Source organism: Coregonus clupeaformis, chromosome 17 (genome assembly GCF_020615455.1).
Source record: "Coregonus clupeaformis isolate EN_2021a chromosome 17, ASM2061545v1, whole genome shotgun sequence".
In the NCBI taxonomy this organism is placed as follows: Eukaryota; Metazoa; Chordata; class Actinopteri; order Salmoniformes; family Salmonidae; genus Coregonus; species Coregonus clupeaformis.
In genome coordinates, this window is record NC_059208.1 from 74,005,548 (window position 1) to 74,017,673 (window position 12,126).

The 12,126-nt window shown below is 47.3% G+C and overlaps 1 protein-coding gene across 1 annotated transcript; it reads left to right on the top strand.

Annotated features, from left to right (window-relative positions):
• The first annotated feature begins 9,230 nt into the window (after positions 1-9,230).
• On the top strand, positions 9,231-11,170 carry tnfb (tumor necrosis factor b (TNF superfamily, member 2)). The gene is made up of 4 exons (XM_041876409.2): positions 9,231-9,657; positions 9,747-9,795; positions 9,933-9,992; positions 10,294-11,170. The coding sequence occupies exons 1-4, from the start codon at positions 9,439-9,441 to the stop codon at positions 10,731-10,733; spliced, it is 768 nt and encodes a 255-aa protein (XP_041732343.2). The 5' UTR covers positions 9,231-9,438; the 3' UTR covers positions 10,734-11,170.
• The last annotated feature ends 956 nt before the right edge of the window (positions 11,171-12,126 follow it).

Here is a 12,126-nt window from a genome sequence, read left to right on the forward strand (position 1 = left end):
GTGATTAGCTCCTGCAAGTTCATGCTCTACAACATCCGTAGAGTATGACCCAGGTCCTAATCCAGGCACTTGCCTTCTCCCGTCTGGACTACTGCCACTCGCTGTTGGCTGTGCTCCCCACTTGTGCCATCAAACTACTGCAATTTATCCAGAATGCCGCAGCCCGCCTGGTGTTCAACCTTCCCAAGTTCTCCCATGTCACCCAGTTCCTCCGCACACTCCACTGGCAAGCAGTCGAAGCTCATGTCCACTTCAAGACCATGGTACTTGACTATGGAGCAGCAAGTGGAATTACCCCTCCCTACCTTCAGGCTATGCTCAAACCCTACACCCCAACCTGAGTAGTCCATTCTGTCACCTCTGGTCTCTTGGCCTACTGGAGGGCAGCTCCTGCTCAGCCCAGTCAAAACTGTTCTCTGTCTTGGCACCCTAATTGTGGAACCAGCTTCCACCTGAAGCTAGGACAGCAGAGTCCCTGCCCATCTTCCGAAAACATCTGAAACCCTACCTCTTCAAAGAGTATCTTAAATAATCCAACAGCAATCCCTTCATGAACTAACACTTCCACTTGACTTTTTCCTGCCTACTAGCAATGACTTTGCTGAAAGATTCATTACTGAGGAAAAATGTACTTACTATGACTGAGATATGTGGTTCTCCCACTAGCTACTGTATCTTAAGATGAATGCACTAGCTGTAAGTCGCTCTGGATAAGAGCATCTGCTAAATTAATAAAATGTCAAATGTACATGTATAGATTGATTTGGCAGTTGTACATTAGAAGCTACTGTATACCACTTAGAAACTCCCTGTGTAGATTTTAATCTTAAACCTGTCCTGGACTATACGGTAACCCCAGGTAACAGGGGACGTCCTCAGGACATTCACGGTGTCCCCCTCTCAGAATGCAAAGAACCTTGGCGTGACCCTGGACAACACCCTGTCGTTCTCTGCAAACATCAAAGCAGTGACTCATTCCTGCAAGTTCATGCTCTACAATATCTGTAGAGTATGACCCTACCTCACACAGGAAGCGGCGCAGGACCTAATGCAGGCACTTGCCTTCTCCCGTCTGGACCTCTGCCACTCGCTGTAGTCCAGACGGGACTACACTGGTCTTTAAATCCCTTACTAGTCTTTATGCAAACATTTTCTACAGGACGTTCTGGCAACATTCAAAACGTTCCCTTTACGAAAGCTCTCCTTTCATCCATGTCCTAAAGCACAGGAGTATACTCACCATCGTCTGAAATGAACAAAATCTACCTTCATCCCTCCTGATTGAAAGAATGATGAAATCATTTCAATCAGGTTTGGTGACGAAATAAAGTGATGTCCTTGCTGATCTGCAATACAGGGATATTCTGTAGTCAGAATCAAAACAATAGTAGATTCACTTCCTTATTGTTGTGGTTTCCCTCCTGAGCATTTTTTCTCTCAACTCCTGTTTTCAGGACCTACTTCCTGCTTTTCTTTTCTAAGGTACAGTTACATTCCGAGTAGTTGAAATTAGTTTATCTACAGACAGATCATATGAATGAACCACATGACAATACAAATGATGAGCCTGTCCTTCAATCATGTGAGGACCATGAGACACAGTATTGCATCAAAGGGATGTTGTCTATTCTCATGTTAATTTAACAGTAGACTAACCCGCAAATTGATAAGGAAAATGCATTTCAGCCTACCTTTACATGTAAAGGAAGTCCATTCATCTGTCCTTCAGGGTAAACCTCTCAGTGACAGCATTGTAGAAGTATTCTTTATTATTTTTGAGTTTGAAAATGCTCTCAGTCTCGATTGACATGAGGGCCAAGGATGACAAAATGATCATACCTGGCTTTCATTTGAATACTGATATTGTCCAAAAAGTTTGTAAAACATTACTCTCCTCTCACCGGCTGTCTGCTCCGGTTTGCTGTGTCTGTCAGGCCGAGTGTGGTGCATTTCTCCTCAAACCGATCATAGAAAGTGTCAAACTCTTGTCCCCGGGCATCCACAACTTTGATTGTGTTACTGATATGTGCACAGTAGAACCCCATGTCCAATATTTTATTCTGCAGAACACGAAAGAGTGCCTCAGTTTAGCTGAAAATCTCCCTATAGACCAACAGCAGAAAGCCGGTTGATGCCTTTGACAGCCAGGTATCATATCCAGAGGCCATCAGCAGCGTGTCTTTGCCCCGATCCGATGACTTTCTGTCCCTTCTTCTGATGAAGGTCAGGGAGCGCAGGTGTTGGTCTCCCGCTCTGAATTTTACCAAGTTTTCCTTAGAAATCCAACTTGGAAAATTGTTTGAGGTGCAGTATAGTGTTCGTTTGTCAGGTTGTATTTGCTTGCTAGCTAGATTCGTTCAGTTGAACGTATGCGAGAGCCAAATATTGTAGACACGCCCAATTGTGTACAGCTTACCCCAGGCTTACCCACACAACATGCTTAGGCAATACGCATGTGCAAAATATGAAATCCACTCAATGCAAAAAATGAAAGCTAGGCAAAGCAGCGAGGCCTATGCTGACCCTGTCCATCAACAGTGACTGGAGTCAGGAACAGCCGCGCTTGTCAATGATTTGAATGGATTTGAATGGATGGGTTAGGGTTAGGGTTATACTCTGGCGCATTTCCTGATGTTTTGATGTAGTTTTAGCACATTTTGAGATTTTGAGCATAAAAATCACCAGAATCATTGAGAAAAAACATTAGATAACAAAAAAGAATGCAGTTAAAAATATATATAATTGTATTTTTTATTTGGCTTTTCATAATAGCTTTTTTTTATTAGATTATTAAAGGGTAAGCACTGCCTACCCTGCCTACCCTGATTGCAAATCACTGACACTATCATCCACTACAACTACTTAATGTACTGTGCTAACTGCTAGCCAGGGTGCTTGACTGTTTCTGTATACAACAAGGTCACATTATATGTTGGAATATTTGAGTGTGTGGGCCGCAATTTATTATCTTTCTGCTTACCTCATGAGATGATCTGCATTTAACTACTAAAAATAATCCAAATTTTGATGTTAGAAAATGTGCTTTCTCAGGAAGGTGGAAGCAGGTGGCAAAAGAGTGTAGGAACTGGGAGAGAGATAACACAAATAGAACTTCAGGGTTAATTTACATAAGCAGATCTCAAATTAAGATCAGAAGTTAAATATATATTTTCTGTCAGCAATACTTTATTTCAAGTATATGAATCCATGTCAAGTTACAAATGCACAAGAAATGGTGATGTCCATGAGGCAAACAGTAACATAAGTTATTCATCGAATTTACAGATCTCAGTAGCCATATTGATCACTGGACAGGAAAACCACTATACCCCTGGACTGGATACTATCCTGTGGGCGGCCACAAGGAGACATGAACTAGGTAACAGGTCATGTACAGGTAATAACAACAATGACCCAATTGCTCTTTCAGACAATGGGAAATGAAACAGAATGAATCACCCCTCTTACACCTCTAAGAGTGTGTCACTACCTGGTTCAGATACCTGGTTCAAATACCTAGAAAAAGCCTACTTCTCTGTTCCTAGAAGTAATCCCTGAGGTAACTTGGCTGGACATGAAATATCCAGTTGGTTCTGTGACCAAGGTCCACGTGATGTGATGAGCCCTAAACTTGCCTGAGACTTGAACCCTGTGACCCCAAGCCAATGCCTAGACTAGTAAGGCTAATACACTGTTCTGGCAGGAGACCCAGCTTTGAATCCTATCAGTTACAGATAGATGAATCCAATGTAGGGCCAGATACATCATTACTTAAAGGGGGATGGGAGGCTTTTTCCATTTTAGTCATTTAGCAGACATGCTTATTCAGAGCAACTAGGGTTAAGTGCCATGCTTAAGGGCACATCGACAGATTTATCACCTAGTCTGCTCTGGGATTCAAACCAGCAACCTTTCTGTTACTGGTCAAACGCTCTTAACTGCTAGGCTACCTGCCGCCACAAAGTATTTGAGGGCCAGAGAAAGTGGTGGGTAATGTTGAACCTTCAAAGAGAGGAAGGGTTGGACCATGGCCCTGCTACAGAGAGGGGTGGAAGGATTTAGGTGACGGTATTGCTAATAGGGCAGAGAGAAGGGCATTGAGATATGAAGTCTCAGGTAGATGTTTCTTCCCTTTATCACAATACTTATGTTCCTCACAATGAAAATGTTTCTATCTTTCCTCCATAGAATTCAGTATGAGAGGTGTCTGTGTTATATTTCAGCTGACCCCTGAACTATTATCAATTGCTTCCCTGCTCTTGCCAAGATCTTGCGGTTGGCGTGTATTTGCTGGTAGGAATAGTCTTGGAAACATTGCTACACACTAACGTAGGAATAAATCAATCAATCTGAGAGATTAATCATAGGTGAGATTTCAGTTCTCAAGTATTATGACAGTACATAAAACACTGTGACAATACTCCAAGCTTCCCTGATGGTCATACCTATATTGCTTGTATTTGCACATAAGAATACGTAAGAAAACAGTGACACAGTGCATGTAAAACAGTGTTACGTGACAAGCTACCTTTACCAGCGGTGATACATTGCCCCGATACACTACATTGAAGCTGCTGTCTATGGCTCGGTCTGGTCACCCCAGCCACTTGTTTTGGTAGACAGCCAAGGGATGGGGCTGGAGAAATGTAAATCATCAAATCACAGTTTATTTAAAGTGCATTTAACAAAAGCCTCAATACACTTTACCAAAAAAAAATGAATAAAAAAGAAAGCAAGAAACAACAGATAATTCAAACTTAAATGTAACCACTCTCAAATTCATAGACAATGCTATGGATGCAAAGACTGACCATCTACAGTATGATATCAAAATTATAGTTTTAACCATGTTTTAAAGGTATACAGTGCTTGTTTATCACAAAGTGATTTTTTCTTTTATCATTAATTTAACAGAAACATAAATTAGATGATGAAACATTTTGCAAACAAAACTCAGATCAGTGTCACGATCGTCTAAGGAAGCGGACCAAGGCGCAGCGTGTTTAGCGAACATGTTGACTTTATTTAATTAAAGCAACCACGATAACAACAACATAAATGACGATAGTGAAGTCCACAGTGACAATGACTGACTAGGAACAAAAACCCACAAACACAAGGTGAACACAGGCAGTTTAAATATGGCTCCCAATCAGAGATAACGAGCCGACAGCTGACACTCGTTACCTCCGATTGGGAGTCATTGACCAAACCCAGACAACACAACCAAAACACAACAAAACGAACACACCCTGGCTCAACATACAAAGTCCCGGAGCCAGAGCGTGACAGTACCCCCCCCTAAAGGCGCGGACTGCGACCGCGCCTCAAAAACCCCAAACAGGGGAGGGCTGGGTGGGTGTTGCTCCTCGGAGGCGGCTCCGGCTCCGGGCTTGACCACCACCCCTCTTCAATCCCCCCGTAGCGCCCCCAGTCCGATCTGACCCAGCTGGTAGGATTTGGACTGACGACGCACCCACCTGGCTTGGCGCGTGAGGCAGGAACGGACCGGACCTGGCCGACGATACGCACCCTAGACTTGATGCGTGGATTCGGAACGACCCTCACCAGGCTGACGACTCGCATCCCTGGCTTGGTGCGAGTAGTAGGAATGGGCTGGATCCGGCTGACGGCTCGCACCCTTGGCTTGGTGCGAGTAGCAGGGACGAGCTGAACCAGGCTGACGACTCGCACCCTTGGCTTGGTGCGAGTAGCAGGAACGGGCTGAACCAGGCTGACGACTCGCACCCTTGGCTTGGTGCGAGTAGCAGGAACGGGCTGGACCAGGCCGACGACTCGTACCCCTGGCTTGGTGCGAGTAGCAGGAACAGGCTGGACCAGGCTGGCGACGCGCACCGTAGGTTTGGTGCGAGTGGCAGGAACAGGCCGTGCTGGGCTGGCGACGTACACCGTAGCCTTAGTACGTGGAGCAGGAACAGGCCGGGCTGGGCTGGCGACGCACACCGTAGGCTTCGTACGTGGAGCAGGAACAGGCCGGGCTGGGCTGGCGACGCACACCGTAGGCTTCTTACGTGGAGCAGGAACAGGCCGGGCTGGGCTGGCGACGCACACCGTAGGCTTCGTACGTGGAGCAGGAACAGGCCGGGCTGGGCTGGCGACGCACACCGTAGGCTTCTTACGTGGAGCAGGAACAGGCCGGGCTGGGCTGGCGACGCACACCGTAGGCTTCTTACGTGGAGCAGGAACAGGCCGGGTCGGGCTGGCGACGCGCACCGTAGACTTGGTGCGGGTGGCCGGAACAGGCCGGACCGGGCTGGCGACGCGCACCGTAGGTTTGGTGCGGGTGGCAGGAACAGGCCGGACCGGGCTGGCGACGCGCACCGTAGACTTGGTGCGGGTGGCAGGAACAGGCCGTGCTGGGCTGGCGACGTACACCGTAGGCTTAGTACGTGGAGCAGGAACCGGCCGGGCTGGACTGGCGACGCACACCGTAGGCTTGGTGCGTGGAGTAGGAATGGACCAGAACTGGCAGACGATACGCACCCTTTGCCTGGTGCGTGGAGCCGGAACAGGCCTCACCAGGCTGAAGACTCGCATCCCTGGCTTGGTGCGAGTAGCAGGAATGGGCTGGATCAGACTGACGGCTCGCACCCTTGGCTTGGTGCGAGTAGCAGGGACGAGCTGAACCAGGCTGACGACTCGCACCCTTGGCTTGGTGCGAGTAGCAGGAATGGGCTGGACCAGGCCGACGACTCGTACCCCTGGCTTGGTGCGAGTAGCAGGAACGGGCTGAACCAGGCTGACGACTCGCACCCTTGGCTTGGTGCGAGTAGCAGGAACGGGCTGGACCAGGCCGACGACTCGTACCCCTGGCTTGGTGCGAGTAGCAGGAACGGGCTGGACCAGGCTGACGACTCGCACCCTTGGCTTGGTGCGAGTGGCAGGAACAGGCCGGACCGGGCTGGCGACGCGCACCGTAGGTTTGGTGCGAGTGGCAGGAACAGGCCGGGTCGGGCTGGCGACGCGCACCGTAGACTTGGTGCGGGTGGCAGGAACAGGCCGGACCGGGCTGGCGACGCGCACCGTAGGTTTGGTGCGAGTGGCAGGAACAGGCCGGGTCGGGCTGGCGACGCGCACCGTACACTTGGTGCGGGTGGCAGGAACAGGCCGGACCGGGCTGGCGACGCGCACCGTAGGTTTGGTGCGAGTGGCAGGAACAGGCCGGGTCGGGCTGGCGACGCGCACCGTAGACTTGGTGCGGGTGGCAGGAACAGGCCGGGCTGGGCTGGCGACGCACACCTTAGGCTTCGTACGTGGAGCAGGAACAGGCCGGGCTGGGCTGGCGACGCACACCGTAGGCTTTGTGCGTTGAGCAGGAACAGGCCGGACTGGGCTGGCGACGCACACCTTAGGCTTAGTACGTGGAGCAGGAACAGGTCGGGCTGGGCTGGCCACGCACACCGTAGGTTTCGTACGTGGAGCAGGAACAGGCCGGGTCGGGCTGGCGACGCGCACCGTAGGCTTGATGCGAGAAGCAGGAACAGGCCGGGCTGGGCTGGCGACGTACACCGTAGGCTTAGTACGTGGAGCAGGAACCGGCCGGGCTGGACTGGCGACGCACACCGTGGGCTTGGTGCGTGGAGTAGGAACAGGCCGGTCCGTACTGGGAACACACACCACTGGCCTTAACCGGGGATCAGGAACGGGCCGGACCGGACTGGTAACACACCTCAGTCTCTCACGCCGTGCCTCAACTGCTTCCCTCCCTCTACTCGCCAATGGCTCCCGTAATCCGGTAGCCTTCTCTCCACGTCTCTCTGTGGCAGCCTCCTGCTGCCCAGCCGCCCAAGCCATGTGCCCCCCCAAAAAAACTTTTTGGGGTTGCCTCTCGTCCTTCCGACGATGACCCTGCTGACGCCGTTGCTCTCCTCTCGCCAGGGCCTTGATCTTCCCCAAGGTCCCTTGCCCCCGAGCATGTCCTCCCAGGACCACGATTTGCCCACCTGGGCCATCGCCAGCCTCTCGATCTCCTTACCAGGCGCCTCCTCCCATGTCCAGTCTCTTTGCTCCTGGACACGCTGCTTGGTCCTTTTGTGGTGGGTTTTTCTGTCACGATCGTCTAAGGAAGCGGACCAAGGCGCAGCGTGTTTAGCGAACATGTTGACTTTATTTAATTAAAGCAACCACGATAACAACAACATAAATGACGATAGTGAAGTCCACAGTGACAATGACTGACTAGGAACAAAAACCCACAAACACAAGGTGAACACAGGCAGTTTAAATATGGCTCCCAATCAGAGATAACGAGCCGACAGCTGACACTCGTTACCTCCGATTGGGAGTCATTGACCAAACCCAGACAACACAACCAAAACACAACAAAACGAACACACCCTGGCTCAACATACAAAGTCCCGGAGCCAGAGCGTGACAATCAGGTAGTGTATGGGTGATGGAAATCCCACAAATAAAACGTGTTATGCTCCAAACTCGCTCAACCAGTCAGGGAGGGCAGTGAAATAAGGAAGCCAGATTAGGTCAATAAAGAAACGTCAAAAACCTGTTTGGTGGTTTGGAAAGGGTTATGTCAGAAACCAGTTCTGAAACAAAAAGAGGGATATTTACAAGTTTTCCTTGGGTGTTTATTGTTTCTTCTGAGCTTGGCCTTGTATACCCTCAAATGTATTGTGATTGTGTAGGTATATAAGCATTTATTTTACATCCAGTTATTAACAACTGATATTTATGTAATCAATAAATATCATAATTCTTCACTATTTCAAATGTACGACTATTACTAGACATATAGCGTTACAAACAGCTGGTGAATGAGACTGAATAAAAATCACAAACTAATGTTCAAGTCAAGATACTGTAAGTGGCTTTGCTACACTTTACATTAAGTAGCAAAGATACTGTGGAGTTTAATGGTATTCAAATGCATTGTGTAATTACACAATGACTACACGTGTGACTTACTGAGAATTCATTGTTTTTTGTAAGTGCAGTTTCAATATATAGCTGAGTAGTTACTGTACATTCTGGTTAACAAATAGAAAAACTACATCGTTGCACAAGAAATTCACTTTCAAGTTGGTCTGGTTTTGCCTTAACCCCATCCTGCAACCACACCTACCATTGGAATCCCAGTTTGGCAGAGGTGTTCTGTGGTTTTTATTTTCCTTTGAACCATAACCATCTCTCCACAGCGAGTTTGCTGCTGCAACTCTGCTATGCTCACTGGGTGACATCACTGGAGTTTCCCCGTTTGTACCAGTAGCAGGCAGAGCATAAAAACGACAGGGCTTCTGGCAGAAGTACATTCTAATGAACGAGCAAAACACAGGACACATATTAAGCTACAATTCTGTAAAAACAAAGAAGATATTTAGGAGATATTCGGGCAAATATTCAGTCGCTAGACTTTTCCACTGCCACCAAGAGCCAAGAGTTTGAACCTCATTCAACAACAGTATGGAGGGGTATGTGATGACACCTGGAGACATGGAGAGGGGCCTTGAAAATAGCCTTGTGGACAGTGGCCCTGTGTACAAGACAACGGTGACAGCTGTTGCTGAGAGAAAGGCCTCCAGAGGTTGGTTATGGAGGCTGTGTGGGGTCCTCTTAGTAGTGGCTTTATGTGCGGCAGCAGCCCTGCTCTTTGCGTGGGGTCAGCGTGGAAGACTGGCAATGGTAAGGAACTCTAATGGGGACGATATTTAACACATTTCTGAAATAGAGGACCGTACAATCAACTAACATCCTCTTGGTTTATCTCATAGATGCAGGACGAAATGGAGCCTCGGCTGGAGAAACTCATTGGTGCAAAAGGTGATTATTTGATTGACAGATGCCCCTTTTCATTTAATTTCTTCTCACTGTAATAGCTTTAATCAAAGGTTACGGTTGTAGGCAACATCATGGTTTTTGCTTGTGTTATTCGTGACTAATAGGTTTCTCTCCCTCAGATACCCACCATACGTTGAAGCAGATTGCCGGCAATGCAAAAGCAGCCATCCATTTAGAGGGTGAGTGGCCTATAGCGTTTTGCAGCCAGCCTGGACTGTGTCTTTTGAAGGTTAAAACATTTCTAGTGAGCTAGTATGTCTTAGTGTCCTTCATTGTAGAAGCTAGGGGATTCTTTTTAAACATCCCCATTGACAAAGATTAAACCACAACCCAAGGAAGCAAGGAAGTTGCTTAATCATTAGCTTGTCTCTTGTTGCCACCAGAGTAAATTGACGAGAGCTTTGTAAGAAAAAATAGCTACCAGCCGGACCCTGGGGCCTCAAAGTTGTAACAATGGGCCTTTCTTCCCTCTACTGCCAGGTGAATACAATCCTAATGTCACCGCTGACACAGTGCAGTGGAGAAAGGATGACGGCCAGGCCTTTTCCCAGGGTGGGTTCGAGCTACAAGGGAACCAAATCCTCATCCCGCAGACTGGGCTCTTCTTTGTTTACAGCCAGGCTTCATTCAGGGTCAAGTGCAACGGCCCGGGCGAGCAAACCACTCCTCTGAGTCACGTTATTTGGCGCTATTCGGACTCCATCGGGGATAACGCTAATCTTCTTAGCGGGGTAAGGTCAGTTTGTCAACGAAACTACGGTGATGCTGAGTCCAATATCGGCGAGGGCTGGTACAATGCAGTTTACCTTGGTGCGGTGTTTCAGCTGAATGAAGGGGACAAACTGTGGACTGAGACCAATCGACTGACCAATGTGGAGTCAGAGCAGGGCAAGAACTTTTTCGGTGTGTTTGCACTATGATGAGAGCGAGGTAGGGCAGAGATTAATATTTGTTAAAACAGTTTTGTGTTAAAGCTCTTATTTTGTTGTTGCAATTTTATGGCGACTGAGCAATGGAGATAGGTCTAATCTTAATGGTTATTTTGTAAACTGCAACAGTTTGAGAAATTATAATTGTTTGTCCATACATGATGATTGTCCATTCTCATATTATAGATTTTGCACCAAATAATATTATGGCTTTATTTATATTAACTTTTTGTATTTTTATATTTACTATTTATATGGCAATACAGTAGGCTACTGTGGAGAAGTATAAGTTATTTTGATTCACATAAGCCTAGCAGTAGCCTATACTAGGCCCTATCAGAATACATTTCTACAATATGAAGTTATTTAATTTAATGTATTGACATGTCTATTTAAATGTGATCGTGTGTGTTGTATTTGTCAGCTATTCAGAGTGCTTGAATCAACTGTATTAAATTCCAAATGTTCTCAACTTTAGGAGACTCAAAGTTTGGTTATATTTAATTATGCAGTTTGGATGGGGGTGGGGCCGGGGGGTGGGAGTCTGGATGAACACTACGGGCTCTATTCATTCTGTAAAGTTGAAGCGTTATAGATTCCATGATAGAAATCTAAAGGTAATTTCAGATTGAGACGACATATGCAGCGTTTACCGTGAATGCAGTCTCCGCTAAAGCGGGAACATTGCCTTTAAATTTCAATCACGCTGTAAACCTGAACTTCTGCAATGCAGATTGAATAAAGCCCTAAATCTGTTCTTGAGCAGCTTTGCACCAGAAATGGTAATACAAAATGCCTCCACAATGAGGTCAGACCAAAACAAGGGAAATTTCCCTTCCTGCTTCTTTTTCTGCTGTGTCAGGTGAGAGGACACACATATGCCTCAAGCCATGCCTGGGGATTCCCCCACTGTCCTTCTTCGTCCTCCTCCTCCTCCTCCTCGACAGCATCATAGGTCTTCAGTCAGGTGGGTGGGGGGACTGTAAACATCTGAGCTGAAATACTGTATGTGCATGAGAAAATGTGTTTGTCCCACAAACATCCTTTTAAGATGAGGTGGTCATTTCCCATGACCCTTTGCAGCTGGCTGTTGTGTAACATGTATGTCTGCCTTTCACTTTCAGCTCATATTATGATCTCAATCCTTCTGTTCATAATGCCTTTTGATAAGAAATGACACCAATACCCATTGGTTAATAGGTCAAGAAATTATGAAGTGGAAGCACATTGTATGATTGACACAGAGGCTCTTAGTAATGGGACTGAAATTACTTTTAATCCTGGGAGGGCTATCGTTCAATATGAATGTAGATTCTAGATAAATAAACAACAGAATCCCTTGGGTGTCATTAACTGATGGTGACATCTAGTGGTTAAAACAGCT